The sequence below is a fragment of the Xyrauchen texanus genome, chromosome 10 (genome assembly GCF_025860055.1).
Source record: "Xyrauchen texanus isolate HMW12.3.18 chromosome 10, RBS_HiC_50CHRs, whole genome shotgun sequence".
In the NCBI taxonomy this organism is placed as follows: domain Eukaryota; kingdom Metazoa; phylum Chordata; class Actinopteri; order Cypriniformes; family Catostomidae; genus Xyrauchen; species Xyrauchen texanus.
The window spans coordinates 26,242,036-26,264,159 of NC_068285.1; the positions used below are offsets into that span (position 1 = coordinate 26,242,036).

General features: G+C 36.7%; 1 protein-coding gene across 1 annotated transcript; it reads left to right on the forward strand.

Annotated features, from left to right (window-relative positions):
• Positions 1–276: 276 nt before the first annotated feature.
• LOC127650098 (uncharacterized) lies at positions 277–21,526 on the forward strand. The gene is made up of 6 exons (XM_052135298.1): positions 277–565; positions 1,121–1,133; positions 15,714–15,858; positions 16,407–16,476; positions 16,680–16,857; positions 20,672–21,526. Exons 1-6 carry the CDS (start codon positions 277–279, stop codon positions 20,721–20,723), a joined length of 747 nt encoding a protein of 248 aa, XP_051991258.1. The 3' UTR covers positions 20,724–21,526.
• The last annotated feature ends 598 nt before the right edge of the window (positions 21,527–22,124 follow it).

Sequence of the window (22,124 nt, forward strand, 5' to 3'; positions counted from 1 at the left end):
AAAGATTAAATAAACAAATAGGTAAATAATGTGCATATGATAGAAAGATGCAAGTGGTTGAATTGGAGGTAGCAATGACAATGTATGACTATTATCTTAAGGAAAGATAAACATCCATTTCTCTGTTAATAAATAAGGTGAAAACCTTATTCCTGATTAAACAAAGAACTAATTTGCAAGACTACACACTAGATAGTACACACTAATGCCAAGGTCTCTGGAAAGAGTTTTAGAAGTGATATTTACGTTCTCCTTGATCAATCGAAGAGTTCGGTGATGACGACATCTTCCACTGGGGCTCAGGGCCATTTTACAGTGGGGAAGGAGCTGGATTCTGTTTCAACAGCCTTGGATACAAATGAGCTCAGGAATGCTGATCTCCTGGAAGCACAGAGAGGGTTCTTGCAATCTGGAACTCACACAAATACAGCCCTTATATCGGTGCAAGATTCATCACCTGGACCACGCAGATGCACGGAACTTGAAGAGAGGGTTCGCTCACCAGGGCTGTCTCTCAGATGGACACTAAAAATGTTGGATGATCTGTTATCCTCTCTAACATGGAGTAAGACCAGAACTGAGAAGTGTTATTATTCTGTTATTGCTCCCAAATTCGAACAGCTGAGAACTGGTGGTTATACGTTAGTAGGTAGAACTGTGGTCATACGGAGGATAGTTTTATACCTTATTGATGATGAGGAGATTTCAGTTTGGTGCTTCTTGTTTCAGGGTAATGATTGACTGCTGAGATTGGTGGGGGCCCATAGATTGTAGCTCACCCTCCCATCTCTGTGTGGAACATTTGCATATTTTAAATTACATAGTTGGAACAATGTCTTAAAATTCTCATCTACTGTATGCATTGTTCCTTTCCCAAACCTCTTCAAAAATACTCTCGACATAAAGACCAAACATGATATTGAAAGATTAAATATTATGCATCCATTAATTTATTCCACCATAGTTCAGTTTGTTTGAACTATTGTGCTAATTGAACAACTGCAATTTACATAACCAGTTCTGTGAACAAACATGCAGTGGATGTATTGCAGTTAGTGTTCATGTTAGGAATAAATGTTTTTTTGTGTAAAGAATTGTCTTTGTGGCTTCTTTGTTTCAGCTTTTGCAACATGGTAAGTTAATGCTGCTTCGACAGGTCTTGAAAATATTTATGGCCCTTCTCACCTCTTTATTAGGTCAAACCTTAGGATGGGGTGTTTAAGATGTTGCTAAGAAACCACTCATGAACCAATGAGAAGTCTTTTCCATTGTGCTGGAAGGTCAAGGGCCTTATTTTCAGAAGTATATCTGATGGCTGTGCTTGGCATGTTTTTGTGTTGTTCCAGCCACGATCCAATAAAAATGTAGACAATCCTCTTTGCCTTGACAGTTAGAGAGGTGTTCTGCCATAAACTGGCTCATGGAATGTCATCTGGTCCGATTTTTCACCACAATAATATGTTAGTATGCTACATTGGAAAATGTTAGAAAGTTTTCTTTGGGATGTGGAACATTTGTGCCAGTAACACACTACAAGATTTGCAAGATACGATTTCCTTAACACATTTAAAACAACATACTGAAAACATTCAAGTATTTTGTCCACATTATGGCTTCTCTGTTTTCATTGGCAGAGAGTACTTAAGAAGAAACGCAGTTTCATCCTGGCCCCTATTGGCTACTAGAATTATCATTTAAATTTTCATATTTGTCACTATGCAGTATGTAAACCAAAGGCCTCATAGTGGCATGAAAAATAGATGCTGAGGACTGGTTATCAGGGGATTTGACTCTGCATTTGAGCATGAAGTCAACTTTTGCTGGGAGAACCGTACAAGGAGAGGTTGCCTTTGAGTTTACCGATAAGTGCTCTGGAATTGTTGTGTTACGACTTAATATTCAAATTGCACTACTGTCTCTTAGATTAAACTGAATGGGATATTTGTTGTTTGTATGCATTTATTGCAAAAAGAGAAATGCACTGAAGACACTTACTGCAGTGCTCCTCTAACACATTGAAATGGGCTCTCACATCTTAAAAACAAACTCCTGTCCTCGACTGATTTAACTCACTGCCAGTTTGTCATGGTAACAACAGCTCTCTGCCTACTCTTTTCTCCATTAGCAGACTTTAATCTAAGAGTGATCAAGACCCATCTCGTCTTCCTAAATGATGTATAAATTCTTCAGACAAACAGTCAGCTTTGGTTTGGGTTGGAAGGTATTTTTTTTTTTTTTTTGTGGTTACAGCTAAGGAGTCCTTTGATGAATTCATCACTGTGTTGAGAAATGATATCTCCTATGTATGTAGAGCAAGGAAATATGATATTTTCCTTTTTTTTTATGAATTCACTCGCAATCATTCAAAAGATAAATTCAAAGATGAACCGTGTAAAACAGTATGCCTGCAATAATTGAATGCTTTCCTATAACATATTCTTCAAAGCTAGCCAGTGAAGGATGGGTTTCCCCTCTGGGGTTTGGTTCCAGTAAAGCTGCTTCAAGGCAATTACCATTTTTAAAGCACTATCTATACACAATTAATTACTGTGAATTAAAACTATAACAACATACATTTTTCTATCCTGACAAATGTGTCTTAAAATCTGTATGACTGAATTTACAAGAGATTAAGGTCCTGAAAGTCTTCAAAAATTGGTGAAATATATTGATATGTCGTATGCTGGGGTTTGGGTGGAGTCAAACTCAGTTTGTGTTTAAAATCAGACAATATAGAGTGGAGTCATGTCTAAGACAACTGAAAATGCTTTGATTATACATATTTATAAGATTATCAGCATAAGAATTTCAGAATTTCTTCTGATATGTCCCTCTTTTGCTTTAATGACAGTATGCACTCAAGCTGGCATGAACTCCACAAGTTTGTGCAAATCCTGATGATCCATGTTATCTGGCACAATTTGAGAATGTTCAAAAAAGCATCTTGTGTGCTTCAATTGAAGTAAGGCAATCTGACCTTTTGTTCAAAATGCTGACTTGTTCAATGTCACAAATTTGTTTCAATAGTATAGTGACCTAGAAAATTGCAGAATATAACATGTTTCTATTTCATTTACTTTTTAAAAATCCCAATACTTTGTTAATTTCCATGACGTATTTTCAGAATTTTGGATCACTGTATATTTAGAAATTCTCTCTCAATTTAAAATCTCAGAGTGCATGCTTTGACTTGAAGGATACAAGGTTAAGGTTAATTAAGGTGAAGTGTGTTTGTGGTCATTTTTCTGCTTGTTTGTGATTTGAGTGAATGCATGTGATCATTAATTTTTAAATTAAACACATAGTATGCTCACCATTTGCATTGCTCTTTTAAGTGTCCTATCCATGACCCATCACCTGATGCTCTTTATCTGCAACATACACCATTTCTGACATGCATAAAATATAACTGAAGGAAGTCTTTATCAAAGCACACATGGAATCATAAAGCTAAAATTTATGTTGCTGTGTAAACTTACTGTAGGAAAAACATTTGCTGGATCTTTTTACATCATGTAGTGACATTTCTCCCATTTGGCTATAGGGGGATATATGTGAATAATTAGTTCAGAATCTTGGCCGCATTTGACCACCAAAATATGTAATAAAAGGTATAAAAAATTATATAAATAAAATTATCAGATTATTAATCTGACAAACATTTCTCCACCTTTAAATATGCAGTACAACAGGCTTGTTGTATCAGCTAATAATTTATATGCAAGGAATTTAGCTCAAGAAGGAAATTCTGATTAATTCAGGGAATATTGAAGAAATTAATGTTTACTTCTGATCAGCCTGCATCATGCGCTGAGTTGATGTGACGTATCTGTTAAATATTTAGAGTAATACTATTCTCATGGCCACTGAAAATCATAATAATAATCATAATATCACAAATATGTTGAAATATTGTTTGAGTAGGTAGTGTTTAGAACTTAAAATTCAAGGGAAAATTATTTAATCAAAATGGGTTAAAATGTCACCTGAGTATCTGGACAAACTGACAGCTAGAATTCCAAGGATCTACAAAGCTGTCATTGCTGCACATGGAGGATTTTTTGATGATAACTCATTGATACTTTAAAAAGTTCTGAGTAATGAGTAATATTTTGATTTTCTTTTTAATTTCCCATTATCCCAGTGTCTTACCCCAAGATCACCAGTGGAAATCCAGCTTGTGTGACAACATATGCTTCTGATGCACTTTATCCTTTCAGAAGGCCTGTGACTCAGAGCTGGGTCTGAACCTCATTGTTTGTCTAGCAGAGATGGTCTTTTATCTTATGTCCTCTCCTTCCTCTGTGTTCCTCTGCCCTACAGTTTCCACCCACATCAACAAGTGCCAACCAATTACTCAGATCACTGCCACTACCTGCAGGGCATGAAAGGCTCTGTGAATCAGACCTGAGAATACATGCAGAGGAGGTATCTCATTTCTTCTGCTATACGCATGTTCAGTGAGACATGGAAAGCACAAGACTGAGTCATTTGGACTGAGGGAGAGCTAAAGTCTAAATCCCAAACATTCCAGCATTGTATGTGCTTTCAAAAGACAAATATTAACGTATTCTTGTCAAGAGCATCCCAAATGGAAATTATTTCAGTCATAACAGATGCTTGCTACCTTCCCACAAATTACAGTGCTCAGCTTTTTGGTTGCATTTAAAAAAAAATAAAAAATTGTATTTCTTCTTCTTATTATTATTAATTGTTTTTTTTTTTTTAGATTTAATGATATATTATTGAATGTCTGCTGAAGTTTTTTGTAGATTTCAGGTACTTGATTCTGACACACTTTTGTAAGCAAATAAAGAAGAAAAGCAGTAAAAAAATATAAGTTATAAATCAAGATGGGTAAAAGGCCTTGTTGGATGCTGGAACACAAAATATTCCATCACTTGCTTCATATTTTGTGTTTAAAAATCAGGGTTGGGGAGTCTCAACTTAAAGTATCAATGCTACAAATGTTATTATATTATTCAGCTGATTGACAGTATCTCAGCTGTTTTCAAAATAATATAGCTTTTTGATTTAAATTGAGTTTAACAAGCACTTTTTTAGCAGTGTAGTGCAAGAAAATGTTATTGATTTTAATCAGTGTTCGAATTGAGTCCGAGCTAGTTTATAGTCCGACTTCGTTAAATGTAATGTTTCATATGCAGTTATAGAAATGAGGGTTTTGTTTTGTTTTGTATTTTGTGTAAATGTACACCGGTGGAATAATGTACAGATTTTGCTGTTTCGGAAGGAAACTGGTACTTTAATTCACCAACGTGACATTCAACTGATCACAAAGTATAGTCAGGACATTACTGATATAAAAACGGCACCATCACTATTCGAAAAAAGTAATTTTTGATCAAATCTAGACAGGCCCCATTTCCAGCAGCCATCACTCCAACACCTTATCCTAGTCATGCTAAATTGCTAATTTGGTACTAGAAAATCACTTGCCATTATATCAAACACAGTTAGTTAAAGGAAGCTTAACATTGTTTTTGTGTTTGTTTTTGAGTCACCACAGTATGTAATAGTCTGGCATGTCTTAACTCTTTCCCCGCCAAACACAGAATTTTCCGGGTATCCGTGTTTTAGGTGGTATACGGTAAGGAAGACCCGCACGCATGTTTTGAAAGAGTACGCAACTCTTTGATCAAAGAAACAGACTGCGATCGTCTCAAACATGAAGAAGTGGAGTATTGAGAAGCTCAAAATATCAGACATAAACATGCCTTTTTCTCAGCTTTTTGTCTGAAATGTTGTTTTTGACAAAACCTACCTCTGTTCAAGTGGCAATAAAAAAAGAACAAATGAAGATAAAATAAAATCGTTTTTGCCTAAAAGCAGAGGCTCAGATCTTTATTGTGATATATAGCATCTTCATATATTCATGGAAGAAAATATTCTGCGGGCCATTAAAGTTTAGCGAAAATCGTCAAAAACCCTGGCGGTGGCTGGCAACTTTTTTTTAAAAACGCTGGTGGGGAAAGAGTTAAGGTCAATATTAGGTGAAAAAGGGCAACAATGAAATAGCTTTCTCTAGAAACTTATCACTCAATCATTGTTTTGAGGAATGAAGGCTATACAATGTTTGAAATGGCCAAAAAACTGAAGATTTCATACAAAGGTGTACACTACATTCTTCAAAGGCAAAGGACAGTTGGCTCTGACAAGGACAGAAAGAGACGTGGAAGGCCCAGATGTACAACTAAACAAGAGGATAAGTACATCAGAGTCTCTAGTTTGAGAAATAGATGCCTCACATGTCCTCAGCTGACAGCTTCATTTAATTCTACACACTCAACACCAGTTTCATGTACAACAGTAAAGAGAAGACTCTGGGGTGCAGGCCTTATAGGAAGATATTGAGGTTTTTTGGGATCAGCTAGACTGTAAGGTGCGTGAGAAGTGCCCACAAGACCGCCACACCTATGGCAAATGCTAAAGGAAGCATGGAGTGAAATGTCACCCGAGTATCTGGACAAGCTGACAGCTAGAATGCCAAGGGTCTGCAAAGCCGTCATTGCTGCATGTGGAGGATTTTTTTGATTTGAAGTAGTTAAAGATGTTCTGACATTTGTTTTTTTCAAATTGTAATTTTTCACATTATTAATGTCCTGACTATACATTGAATGCCACTTTGGTGAATAAAAGCACCAATTTCTTTCATAAGACCAAATCTGTACATTATTTCAAACTTTTGGCTACCAGTGTTTAATGCTGCCACCTTATTTAAAACAATTCATTCAAAAATCTAATTATTTCTAAAAGAGCTCTTAAATTATATATTATATCATTCCAAAGTTATATACAGGAGTATAAAGTATATACAATACTGTGCAAATGTTTTAGGCACTTGGGAAAAATGCTGTATAGTAAGGATGTCTTCAAAAATAATGCCATAAATAGTTTTCATTTATCAGTTAACGTCATACAAAGTCCAGTAAACATAAAAAAGCTAAATCAATATTTGGTGTCACCACCTTTGCCTTCAAAACAGCACCAATTCTCCTAGGTAAACCTGGACACAGTTTTTCTTGGTTGTTGGCAGATAGGATGTTCCAAGCTTCTTGGAGAATTTGCCACAGTTCTTCTATCTATTTCGGCTGTCTCAATTGCTTCTGTCTATTCACGTAATCCCAGACTGACTCACTAATCAGTTGGGGGCTCTGTGGGGACCATGCCATCTTTTGCAGGGAACTCTTCTAATCTATTCAATTCTATTTGCAAAATAAATGTTTGGGAGTCTAAAATGTACATTTCCTATTGGCACACTAAAACTAAAAATATAAATAACCATCTTAAGATAAATATTTTTGTGGAGCATGTTATATACCTAAAAATTTTGCACAGTGCTGTATAAGTAAAAAAATAAAATCTACCTTAAGTTGCTTCGGTGTTAGCTACTTTTAGTTAGTAACTTAGTGAGGCTAACTACTTTTTCAAAAGTGTAGCATGACTGTAGTTCAGCTACTTTAAATTATGATTAGCTTGTAGCTTGGAAAGCTACAGTTTAAAAGTTGCTTTCCAACACTTTTATCAATAAAGTGTTAGCATACTGATGCATGGAACAAAAGAATGCACTATATTATAACTATCCAGCCTTCACTTTCACTGTCCCATTTCTCCATTCATCTTATTCGCTTATCCTCCACTAATCTCTTGTTTCTCTCTGTGCTGAAATGTAATGTGAAGTAAGTGTAATCCAAAACTGTAATATTGCATTTATATCACACCAGCCCCCTTTTTATTCAAAGTTCATCTACTGTTGCACAAAATGCACACATATACACTGAATGTGGCTTTGATGTAATGGAGTCTAAGCATTTCCTAATACAAAAGTAACAGGAATATTTGGATCCCACTGCGGATTCACAACGACCAAGCCCTTCCACTGTTCTGCACGTACGCTCCCCTTCTGTTCCAGGCACAACAATTACATCTGCTTGCATTAGAAGCGTCCTTATTTTTTTGATGGCATGTCAGAGATGATGGTATAGGAGTTGGAAGCATGGCTGACATGGGGAGAATGTCATCTAGCATCCAGGCATATGCGACACCATTCTGTCACACAAATACTGCGACACCATTCTGTCACACATCTGGCCTGCATGCTAACCTCATTATTATTTACTCACAAACACAAAAACACAGACATTGTACTAATATATATATATATATATATATATATATATATATATATATATATATATATATATATATGATTGCAATTATTCTCTTTTACAGGAGGCTATGTGCATTACAATATAATAGACATGCTATAAGAATCTTATAACAGCATGGCATTTTAAGAGACCATAGAGTCTTGTGGATGGCTTAATTCCTCACACTGGAGGACAGAATATTTGAACTCTTTTTGCGTTACCTGTGCAAAAGCTTTTAGTTAAGAAGCCTCTGTGTAAATTAATTCCTTAAAGGCAAAGGGGAAAAAAAGTGTTTGCTCAGAGAATGTAACATCTCTTTTCTTTGCTTAATACACTCCTACAAAGAGATGTAAAACCTTGCTGCTACCCACATAATGGCCCTCTAGCCATGGATCTGCATTAAGCAGACTGTGGCAAGAGCAAAAAATTTGAAAAATCTCAATTATCCTGTGTTATGCACTCCATTGTACACCTGAAACTTGATGAGTCCATCTATAATAAAATAAATACACCAGGTTAAAAGACTTAGACTGTATCAGTTGCCCACAGTTTTGATGGCTACCCTTTAAATGCATGATAATTGGTCTCTAATTTTAGAAGTTATTATCATTGTTATCCCTGGCAATACATTGTCAAAGACACATCAAATGTGCCTAATAGATTAAATTGGGTTTTCTTTTCGGTTTCTCCAACTTGATCCTGACAGAGGAACTGAGCAGAGTAGCAGAAGAATGTATTTGCAGTGTTAGAACACGGTTGGCTGAGTGATCAAATATTGCAATCACAAGCAATGCCTCTCCATCTGTCTTTCACCTGCTGTCTAAATTACTCTAGCTGCACCTATCTTTCTCTGTGGTGATTACTGATATATGTGGCTTGCTTCTTGCACTGCCAACTGCTCAAGATGCAACAATGCAAGTACATTGCAAATGTACATGAGATATGCAAAAAACAAAAACAAACAAACAGATAAACAATAACAGGTGTGTTATGAGGAAGTATTTATTTTTCATCAACTCGGCAAAAAATAACAATATATCAAAATTATTCTATATTATGAACACCTTTTATAATGCATGCAGTAATTTAAATATTAACATTAATTTGATAATATTGTAGTTCTTGGTATGTCCCCATTTTGCTTTACAAGTAACATGCACTCAATCTGACATAGACTCAACAAGATTGTGCAAAACCTGAAGATCCATGTTATCCCAGCATGATATGAGAATGTGTCAAAGAGTATCTTGTGTGCTTCATTGGAAGCAAGGAAATCTGGCCTTTTGTACAAAGGGTTAACATGATCTCAGAGTCACAAATATGATTAGAGACCTAAGAATACATTTTTTTTGTATTTTATGTTAAACATTTCTGTTCTGTACTGAATTTATAAAGGGACAAAATTATGTGTTGTCAATTTCACCCATGTGGTCTGTTTTTGGGGATTTGGGTGTAGTTTTGTTTGCTTAGAGGCATATCAGACTTTTTTTTGCTAGCAACTTTACGGAATACAAGACAAGGCCAATATATTTGTTTAAATGGCTTTAATTTACATGTGAAAAACAAATGAAACAACCACCAATAACTTTCCAATTGCTCTGATGAAGGGAAAATGCATCTCACCCATACAACGGCAAACAAAACAAGTTAACAAAGCCTCCATAACCATTGTCAGGATAACCTGACCTTTCCAAGCAAGTTTTTTAATTCAATGTTTGGACCATCAGGACTGTATAATTACCTATCGGCATCCATTCACATGACAGATACACTGTAAAACATTGACAGTCCTTGTAAGTAGTCACACTGTATTAATTAGGATATTTGGATGGGGCTATTTCCATTTCCCACTTTCAAGAGCAGCTGTGGCTGTACAAAGTAAATCAAGTCTCCCCCAACCTCTGTCTCACTTTGCTCCCACCCATGCTCCACAAGCGCCACAAGCAGTTAGATCAGCTCTTCCCTGGCACAGCTCTCTATATCTAGACACTAATCAGATGGCTACAATAATTTTTTCACTGTATTTTCCTATCTTGCCACTGTCCTTTATGCAGCCTTGGTTATCCTCGAACACTATTTGCAACTGCACACTGGGGACATGAGAGGCCGGGTAAGACAAATCTGCAAAATGTTGCTAACATCAGCTAATTACTTATCTGCTAAAAGTGATTTTTGTCAGATGGCCTCAAACAAACACACATGACTTAAAGCAATAAAACTGTAATTTTGAGCATCTTGATTATTCTCAATATGTCTAACGAAGGCTTTTATATATTTTTATGAGAGAGATTTTAAAGCCTTGCTATTTATGTAAATGAAAGTGCTCTGGGTTGCTCTCGCTTTGTCTGTGCCACATCTCGCCTCTCATTCTCAGCAATTCCATTGTCGTCACAGTGCTAAAAATAACAATAATCAGTGATGGAATGACTTGTTTCCCTGCAGGCAAAAAAAGAGGCTATAGTTCATTTCAATGGACTACAGTTTGTCACAACAATGACCTCACTGCAATGATCCATCCTATCAATCAATCAATCAATCTATCTATCTATCTATCCCCCTCTTTATATTCCCATTCTCTCTCTCCTTTCTCATACGTTCTTTCACCAGACCCCTCAATCCTTCTTTATGCTTGTTCGCTATTATTCCCTCACACTCTCTCCTGGTGGGTAATTTTGATTTCTTCACCTTCACCTGGTCTCATTCATCTCAGTTTCACATTTGAAAAGACAAAGAAAGAATTGAGACATATCTTTCTCTTATTCCTTACGTACAGTCAAGATCACCTTCACCCTCAAATCTCAGTAAACACATTCTTTACATAGCATTGTAACAAGTTCATGATGGGGTGCAAGAAGGAACCAGGAGTTGGCGAGTTCCAACACAAAATGTATTTATTTTTTTCAACACAAAAACTTGCTTTTTCAGCTTAACTTTGAAAAATGCACATGCGTCTCTGTTGGCACGTGGTAGCTCTCTCATTCATCGGTGCCTGGCTTGCTCTTAAATCCATCTCCAACTCTTATCACTGTAATGATAAACAGCTGTTAGAGACAATCATTGCCAGGTGATGATCCTTACTGTTCTCATCTCCTGATCTCGCTCTCTATATACCACGTTCCCCCACAATTCGACTCAGGCCAGGGAGCCATCCGGCCTGCCCAGTACTCCCCACTCCATTTCTGGAGAGGAATTCCACAACAGACAACAGCGACCCCAGCCTGTTGACCACTTCGAACTTATTGGTATCCTTCATGCGATGGAGCCACTGGAGGGGGCGTGGCCCATCCCAGGAGGTGGTACCAAATGGTGAGGATCACCCAGTTGATGGACAGATACTCAACGGTAACGATACCTCGCCTCTCTTGAGAAAGCTTCCGGCTGATGTACAGCACCGGGCGCTACTCCCCCTCGACCAACTGGGACAACACGGCTCCCAACCCCCTGTCTGATGCTTCGGTCTGTACAACAAAAAGGAGAGCAAATTCTGGAGCATGTAACAATGGCCCACCACAAAGCATAGCTTTCACCTGCATAAAAGCTTGTTGGCACGGCTCTGGCCACTGGACCATGTCTGGGGGTATTAAATCGATTTGGACAAGCCTGTACCACCCATGAATTGGTCGATTGATTTAATCAAACCCTGAAAAACACAAAAGGTATTAATTTTGTTAAACATTCCTGTCTTAAACATGGACACAAGTTTCTGTTGGCACATGGTTGCTCTCTCTCTCTCTCTCCCTCACTGGCATCTGGCTCGCTCTTAAATCCACCTCCAACTCTCACTGCAATGACAAACAGCTGTTAGAGACAATCATTGCCAGGTGATGATCCTTAACATTCTCATCTCCTGATCTTGCTCTCCATTCACAAGCCGGCGCTTAACCACCCACCACAAGAATCAAACCAACCGAATAAACAGATGTTTTATTTAACATGCGCTACAGGCACAAAACAAAACTTGATGTTTTCAATGTGATCATTGATGAACAAAGCACTGACAGGCAAATTTAGGACATCTTCACCCTCTAGACAAGAGAGAGTCACTCCTCTTAATGAGTTTTTCACATCATCATTTACTTTCAGTTTCAATTCCTCCGTTAGCACAGAGTTTATTCAGTTTATTTTTTGGTAATTGTTCCATTTATTTCTATCTTCCATTGAGCGAGACTGAGCAGCTTCAGTCTAGTTAGATAATAAAAATTATTGAGTATTTTTCAATATTTCATGCAAGACAATATATAACTCTAGTCTACGGACCTCGTTTCCACTTTAAGGCCAGAACCTCTGCATGGATTCTTACTATAAAAGGACCAAGCTCAAATATCACTTAGGAATTCCACTTAGTTAATTATTAATTGTCACTCACACAAGTGGCATAGTGTGAAATATTGATCTTAAAAGTATGGCCTGATAAAGAGCACGTATTATGGCACTCATGCCTCTGGCATTCACTGATTAGGACACGCTGTGAAAGTTTTAAGCTAATCTATTCTTGAAATAGAATTTGCGAGACATAAACTGAGATTAACGTGGAAGTGGTAGGAGAGAAGCTACTATCAAATATGCTGGAATAGGCACAAGAAAGACTATCATAAATGAGGTAACGGGAACGATTTTATGAGCCAACCTGTTGAGTTTCCATACAATTCCGTAGGTACATTATTTAGCTAAATTACATTTTCCATTTTACCTATAACAAATAGTGCAGCATTAATTGTGCCAGGCAAATTGATTTTTGTAAAAAAAAAATTTTTCTTCATAAAATCAAACAAATTTGGTATATATTGATATCTATAATGAAACAAATTTACATAGAAAAGATGTATTTTTACACCGAAAAAAAGGCATAGACTGAAATAGAAATGCCTAGATTTTTTTCGATACATTAACGGCTGGTTAAATTGGATTGCTTAAATATTGCAAGTTTGTTCCCTTAGTCTATTCAAAGACACTTATAAGAAAAGCACACAGCTTGGCTTTGATGCCGATGCCCTGCTTAGATCACAAACAAACAATAAGAGAGAGAGGGAAAGACTTTTATCATTAGTGCTTATCAGCATTCCCATGCTGTTGAAGAGAGCTGTCTCAGAGAAAACACAGGCCTTTGCAAGCCCCATCTTCACTTGAAGCAGCATGTGTGAACTTTGCCTGCTTCCTGATCTGCCTCATTATCCCATAATCCCCTATGGGGACCGTGATCTTAGGTGAAGGATTGGGATGAGCCAATAACAGACAATTGTTTTAAATTGGGATAAAGTGAATGAAAGATGAAGATAGATGAAAAGAAGGGCTCTCTGGAGGTGTGGCTCTCACATGGCTGATGGACTGTGAAGAAGAGAGGCGTTCAGCCCCGCAGTAGAAACACTTCAGGAGGGAAGTGGCCTCTGTGTAGACACTGTGAAAACGTGCATAATCTGTCTAAAATGGTGCAAAGGATTTGGTTTGAAGGGTCGAGGGGACTCATTGTGTGTATTTGTGTGTGGATGGACTAAGGTTTCAGGGAGATATTTGGTAGTGGGGTGCTGAAAAAGAAAGGGTCACACTAGAGATCATACTGTATATAAATGTATGTCTTGGTTTACTTTTATGTTCCTTTTGTATGTAAATAATTAAAGCAATAGTTTAGCCAAAAATTATAATTTTGTCAATGTTTTCCAAAATGGAATTACTTTTTTCTGTGGAACACAAAAGGTACATTTTTGAAGAATATCCTGCCAATTCTTTTACATACAAAGTAAATAAAGACTGGGGCTATTGAGCTCAGACACATCAAAATCATGACAAAAAAAATCTAAAGTATAATATAGTTGCTTATAATTACTTTAAATTATAAAGTTAAATTATATTTAAACATTATATTCTAAGTCTTCTGAAGACATACGATAGCTTTGTGTGAACAGACCAAAATTGAAACAGTTCTTCACTGAAAGTTTTGACATCAGCCTTAGCTCTCAATGGTGCGTTCATTAGAGAAGTAGCAATGTCCGATTCGTGAACAAATTGTTCTTTTCAGTCAGATTTTTTTCACAAAAATTGTCCAACTGATTAATTTACAAATCAAACTGGTCGAGATGCTCAAACCATACAATGTTTGCTTTTCATGGTAAATAGCCTACAAATGGCTAATAGCAATAGTGCAATAATGGCAATTGTTATCTTAGCAAATCAACATGGGATAAAATGTTTTATCATCAATATAATTCTTGAGTTCAATGGTTCAAATAATCCAGAGAGCGATAATGCAAGAGTGTTTGTGCTGTCTATAATGGACGGGCTTTAGCTCTGAGATCCCCCTGGACTATCTGATTAAAGTAATAAATGTTTGTATACAAGTTTAGGGATATTGATGAATGTGTTCAAAGGGTGGAGATGGGGAGGAGGAGGGATGCTGGAAGAAATGTCACTGGAGAGAGAGAGAGAGGCAAGCAGCAACTTATTTAATCTTGAAATGTGATTTACAGGATCAAATGAACAAGCTCCTCCCAAATGTACTTATGAAACTTCATTTACACACATCAGCCTTTAATGTTTGCATTTGTGTGTGCATGTGTGTGATAGAAATTGGTTGACAGCAATTTGTATTCATCTTATCAGGTACAGTATATTAGAAAAAATAATCAAGCAAACAAACAAAATATCAACAAACAATACACAAACTAGGTATGCCTGTTTTTATCAGCTCTGTTGACATCATGACAGTAATTTTAAACAGTTAATTTGATTATGCATACACATGAACAGGCATTCGTACAGTCACTGATGCATAACAAGGCATGACTGTCATAAGCAGTCAGTGTTACACATATCATGAGGATTAATCCTGTAATCATGATTGATGCCAGTAAAATAGTGTTCTGATATTTCCTCTTGAAGTCTTGATTGCATGCTGCACAATGGCATGGTGATAGTTATATCGAGAGTATGTTATTATAGATTTGATGCAATAAATTAAAAATAGGATGCAAGTGTCAGAAGTGCAATCAGAGTGTAAAGCAGTGTATTTTTGCTCAAGCAGTGTCTTACTGAAAGATATGAAAGTAAACAGACACACAGCACAGAGAGCAAGAGAAATTCACTCTGTTCTCACAGCAGTTAAACATGCGTTATGGCATGATAAAAACAGCATGTTAACCTTTCAGTATGTAAGGAATTAATTTTGGCAAGGAAAGTGTATGTGTGAGAGAATTAAGTCACTGTGTACAAAATATCAAATGTTAAGAGATAGGAAAGACATAGTCATAACTCAGAAGGTGAAAGTAATAAGGATAAAAATAAGAAACTGGCTTACAAATCAGGAGTGGCTGAATGGTAATGTTAATGTGAAACCACCCTAATTTACTTTACTGTTACTTCTCTTTGAGTCTGTATTTGCTATATATATTTAGAGTTTTAGTTTTAGAGTTGTTTATGGATACTTTTTGTAACACTTGTCTTTTATGCTATACGTTATTCTGTTTATGATTTTTCCTTTTGTTTAGTGTAGTATATCTACCCCCCTAGAGATAGTTTGCATAAAAATTAAAATTCAGTCATGTTTTATATTAGGAGTCTTCAACTACTAGTTAAAGTTAAAGTTGTTCTGAAAGAGGCCTTGAAGGAGGACCGAGAGTGCACTGATGGTCTTGCAGCGATGCTGGTCATGATGACACATTTCAAAGAGGCAGATTACACCCTTTTTCTCCTTCCTGATGTAAGTTTTTTTTTTCCCACTATTTGTCTTCTAGAACTCCTGTTGTAAAGGTTACTTATTTGTTGTGAACACTTGGCCCTGGCAAGAGTGTAGTATTTCAATGTCCACAATTCCTTTGTCAAAATCCTATAGAGTAGGCACCACATAGGTGCCATTTTGGGTTTATCAGATGAAGGTGCAATGAAAGGCTGGTCAAATTGTGAAAACAAATAAGTTCAATGTAACTGTTTACTGTGTAGATATTCTGTAATGCTCTATACCTTGCAATCAAATAGATTTGTATATACATATTTGCATTTATCTGCTCTCTAACCAGGGGCCCTAAAATATGCATTCACGTTTTTAATATATAGATTGTTGGCCTGCACATTATTGATAGATAATCATATTGAGACCAGGCTGAAGAAAAATTAAATTAACCTTAAACATTAGAAGTAGAAACATTAGAAGAATAAATAAGTTATAGACTAATTGCTTGGAGTGCTTTTTTTAATAGAGTTTTCAAGTGTTTTCTATGCCTTTGTTCATCGAAATTCTAACACTCATAGGTGACTACAACTCCTGCTGATTCTGAGGCCCAGTTCTCCTTTCCCATTACCACAAGGCTCCTTGTGCAAGGTAAGATAAATAAGATAAATACAATTGAGTGGACATGGTAACTACAATCATGCAACTCTTATGGCAGCACTGCTTTCCAAATAAAGTACCATTTCAAAGATGTCATGGGGTCCCTTTTCAATTCCTCACAGGACAAACGTGAAGAGGGTCTGCAGAAATTATTAAATAGCAACTGAATTATTGTTTTATGTTGATTATTTCAGGAGACACTGTGTGGTCTGCAAACAAGTGGATGCTGTCCATAGAGGACTGTGCTGTAATCCCACATTCACCTCTCATGCCAGATTTTACAACTGCCTTGGCTGTCTTGTTTGCCAGTTTCTATGTGTTTAATATTATATATCAGGTGGAAGCAGCCACAACACTGAGGTTTGTTCAGAGGTATGGCTCACAATACTTTTTTCTAAATTTACGTAACCTGCATTTCTCCTTTAAAAGTTTGCTTGTAGCATTGACCAAGTGAAATCACTTGCAAACTATGAAATCACAAAACTTCCATGTAGTTTGCATTTTTTTATTATTATGAGGGCTTTATCCGTAAGCATTTAAAAACAGTTACATTTACATTTATGCATTTGGCAGACGCTTTTATCCAAAGCGACTTACAGTGCACTTATTACAGGGACAATCCCCCCGGAGCAACCTGGAGTTAAGTGCCTTGCTCAAGGACACAGTGGTGTTGGCTGTGGGGATCAAACCAGCGACCTTCTGATTACCAGTTTACCAGTTATGTGCTTTAGACCACTACACCACCACCACCACTCCTTTGTTATGTTAACATTATTATACATAACAGATCTACCAAATTAGTAGAGCAATATGACATTATAACTTTTATAACTGGAGGCACTTTGATATAAAAGATTTTGCTCTGAAAGTTCATATACTTTTGGGATGATCCTAACCTTGAAATACTAGGTTAACCCGGTAATTAACAAATAAGAGTTTGATCTTTCTATAAACTTGTTGATCTGCCCTGAGAGGTCTCCTGTTAAACTGAAACTGAAAACTGCTCACCAAAACAGCCAGGTGATTTTAAATATAAACTTAAATTATAATTTCTATTAGATTTCTTGTCAGGATTAATCTTGACTCCAGCAAGTGCAGTGGCAAGATCCAGACAAGCCGGAAAAGTGGAAGAACTGTAAAGCGGAAGATATCATGAACCCACATATAATTTCCTTCATCAGGGACTTCACTGAGTTTGACTGGCAAAATAACAAGATGGAGATAATAACGTGGCTTTTAAAGAGTTCCCTCTTGTGGTGTTTAACTATGAAGTTTTGAGATCTTACTCTCAATAATATCTCTTTAAAACTGCTTTCACTGTGTCCCTGATACTTTGGATAATCCATCCAGAACACACCTGAGACAGTTTTCATTGGAACTACATACCACTGAAGAAATAGCCCTTATACGAATTGTTGACAGTGGGGTCTGAAATGTAAATATTCTAATGGCACTGGCAGCACAAATTAAATTCAGTTCACCTTTATTGTATTGGTGTAGAGGCAGAAATCTCAGAGCTCAATATTCAGACAAATTTTCACAACATTGTACAATATCACTATACTGTACAGTAGGATGGCACTAGAGGTTAATGTATATTTTAAACTTCATAGCATTAGGGCTTGTGAATATTCTTTTAACTGTGCTAAGGCACAGCAGATGGCACTGTTTTCTGCCCTTCCAGTCAGAAGTCACAAAAAGTGACCTAGAGTACAATATATGTGCCTATTTGTGGTATGAAGGCAATCTGGCATTCATGGGGTGGAGTCATGGCTGGAGTTGAGCAAGGAAGAGAGAGAAAAAAAATTGCTCAAGGGCCGACACATCTACAGTACTTAATCCTAATGGCAGCGTGTGTACAAACAAACACTTAACTACAAGCCTGTACCCACATTCATAAGCTTACTCTACACAGCAGTGGGATAATTTATGAATAAAACATTATATTTTGTTGCAGATGAGCATGGAAAAAGGATAAGGTTACTGTACCTGAACATTTAGACAGATTTTAAAAGTTTTTGTTTTTTCCTGGACTGAATATTTTCCCAAAAATATCCAGTCCAGGATTCAATGGGATATAGTATAAGAAAAAGCCACATTGTGAAAGACTAAAAGTTTTATATTGCATTGTCCCATATATTATTTCCCAGTACACAACAGTAAAAACAATAAATTAAGTGTTTCTGAGTGTTATTTAAGTGTTTTTTCTAATTTTGCTGCCGTAGGACATTGTTAAATGGACAGTGCTAGTCAAAAGTTTGAACAGACCCTCCCATTGCGAAAATATGTCCAAACTTTTGACTTGTACAGTATATGTCATGGGCACATAGTGGTGGTTATGTTTATGAAAATCAAGAATAACTGTCTAATGATTATAGCACCATAATTCAAAGTGTTTTCAAGGAAAGACCTGCAGTGGCTAGCTTCAGTATTGCTGTAAAGCTGCAATACTGCATTGCTTGAAGCAAATTAACCTATCACTTACACAAATATGGATTGTTGTTAAAAATGTATATCCTACTGGCCAAGCAAACTGATTCATGGGTCAGTGTTTATGACCTCCTACCCACTCAAACCGAATCAGGACTTGGTTATTATGTCTGTTAGGGGAGTATCAGTACATAGCTGTACTGTTTATCAGGCTTGCTAATTCTATCAGCAGCTCTGTGTAAGAGGCACAAACTGAGGCTACAGTTAGCCAGTGTTCTGACTGATTTATACTTGGCCAGGCAGCTAATATGAAATATACATCTTGCCTATTTGAATTTGGCTGAACTGAATTTTCAAATCCAAGCAGACAGATTACACTTTGGATTGTGGTGCTATGATATTATACAGTTCATAGTTTGAATAAACATAAGTAATCACAAACGTAACCACCAGTATGTGCCCATTACATGTTTAACAATGTCCTACAACAGCAAAATGAGACAAATTTTAAATAACACTCAGAAACTCTGAATTTAATGTTCTTACATGCTGGGAAACCTGGTGTAGGGTTAACCCCATAGGTACATGACAGGTAGGCAGGTAGGCAGGCAGGCAGGAAGATGAAGCAGAGCTCCTCCTCACAGCACAACAGTGTGTGTATTTTACTAATACTCCAATCTTCAGCAGTGAAAGCCGACTTATTTAGACTTCTACAGGCTTTGGCCAGACTAGTTCTAAATATAAGGATGAATCGCTACCTGTAATATGATCTCCCTTCAGGCCCTCCACTGTGCTTTCTGTCTGCAGTGTTATGCACATGTGTAGTTGTAAAAAGCTGACAAGAAACCCAGTCATGCATATACATGGCAGAGAAATCGATGTTCTGTAGAATTATTATACTTCCTGTACATGATAGTTAAGAAATCAGCTTAATGATTGAGTTAACACTACATGATTTTAAGCCCGATTTTTGCTCCCCGACAGTTTTGTGGAGATAGCCGACAAAAGCCTGAAATCAGAGGCAAATCGGAGCTCGCTCCCATGAGCGATGATTGCAATGTATGAACCATCAAAGACGCGATTTGAGAGAATTGCTGAAGCGTCGCCAATGTCAGTGAGATATCTAGAATGTTAACTATCTGGACCCATCTGCGATTCCAAATCGTGCAATGTGAAATATGTTTTGACTGAATACAACTGCAGCGTTGACCTACATCCAATGGGAGAGCAAGAAACGGGGCACGGGAAGTTTCAGTGGGAGGAGACCTGATGTACCTGCAACATAACATCAACTAGCATGGCTGCGGTATCAAGAAAGTCAGAATCAATGGAGGAAAAATTAGTGGAACATTGGCAGGAACACCAGATTTGATTTTCATATGAACTGTACCACAACCGGGTGGAGAGAGAGAAGAGTTGGAGAGAAATGACCATTGATCAGAAACAGTAACGGTTCTACCGTGCTCATCTGCAACACAAAGTGTTACATTTTATACATAAAGTAAAATCTCCTATCCCCATACTGTTTAAAGTAGCTTATGTGTGGGTACAGGCATAATATTTGTTATTTTCTTTCTCAACTCCATAACTCCATGACACCACCCCATGAATGCCAGATTGCCTACACAATGCCAGATTGTCTACACACCACAAAAGATACTGATCTACCAGTGGTCAAAAAATATCTCCAAATCCCTGTCCTTCTCACACTTAGTCAACTTAATTTATTATTTACTATGATTGTTTTTTTTTGCAGGGATCTGTCATTCCTTTTGCTGTGGAACAGCACTGTGGAAGTGATGGACTGAACAGAATCCTTGAGATCCCAAGAGGCAAAGAGCCATAGACCTTTTTGCTCAGTAACGTCACTTTTGTTCAACTATGGAATAGGGTGGGCTCTCTGTCCATGCAGATTTGTCTGTAAATGGAAACACTGTTATGAAAATGTTGATGTAATTAAGTCTTAAAATAAGTTATATCGGTTAAATAAGTTTTAAATAGAGCTGTTAAGGATACAGTGCCTTTTCAACTACAGAACATCTGTAAAATGGCTTGGCAGAAGAAATGGCTTCATATTTTTTATGTTGATTTGTTTTCACCACTGTTTTTTTAGGATGGACCACACCGAATCTCACCGAAATTAAATTGACTTGACTTTTTAAATATGCAATCCTCATGTTTTTGATATTAATATCCATTGTTGAAGGGTTGCTAATATTTTAAATGTGTAGCGATTGCAGCTGCTTGTCAGTTATGCACAGTTGAAAAGACATGGAAGATAATTGTACATGCAATGGAAGACAAACTTCATAATGTACGTGTGTGGTAGCCAGGGCTGGACTGGTAATCTCGCATACTGAGCATTTTCCCGGTGTGCCGACGCACTTTGTGGCTGATCAGGTGTGGACTGGCCATCGGGAGAACCGAGCAGGCCGGTGGGTCAGCCGCGAAACGGGCCGAATGGGCCGTGATAAGCTAAAATGAGTTGAATGTATGGTTTGCTGTCTTTCTGCAGTTATTGTTGAAGCTTAAATCTTTTTTTTTTTATATACTTTTATTTTAACAGCAGAATACTGGTAATCTGTAAATTGTTTTATTTAACAGTTACATTAATGATACTGTAATTTAAAAATACAGTATTTAAGTTTCTATTTTACAGTAAAAAATTTGAAATTACTACATTTTATTTTAAAAGTTAAAACACTACTACTGTAACTAAAAATACACTACTTGGAAATGACTGTTTTATTTTACAGGTAAACCACTATTACCGTAAAGAAAAAATCAGTACTTGGAAATTACTGTGTGTTATTTTACAGGTAAAACACTATTACCGTAAACTAAAAAGCAGTACTTGGAAATTGCTGTGTTTTATTTTACAGTTAAAATATTATTACTGTAAACAAAATAGCTGTACTTTGAAATTACTGTGTTTTATTTTACAGTTGCATAGTTGTTACTGTAAAGAAAAAAGCAGTATATGGAAATTACAGTTTTATTTTACAGTTACATGGTGATTACTGTAAATAAAAACACAGTAAAAATATGGTTATTTCTTTTACGGTAAGTTACTCGTCAATTGTTGCCAGTGAATTACTGTGATTTTTTCAACTGTAAGTTACTTGTCATTTGCTACCAGTTAATTACTGTGATTTTCACATTAAGTTTCTTACAGTGTGTACTAACATTAAAATACATACAATACAATG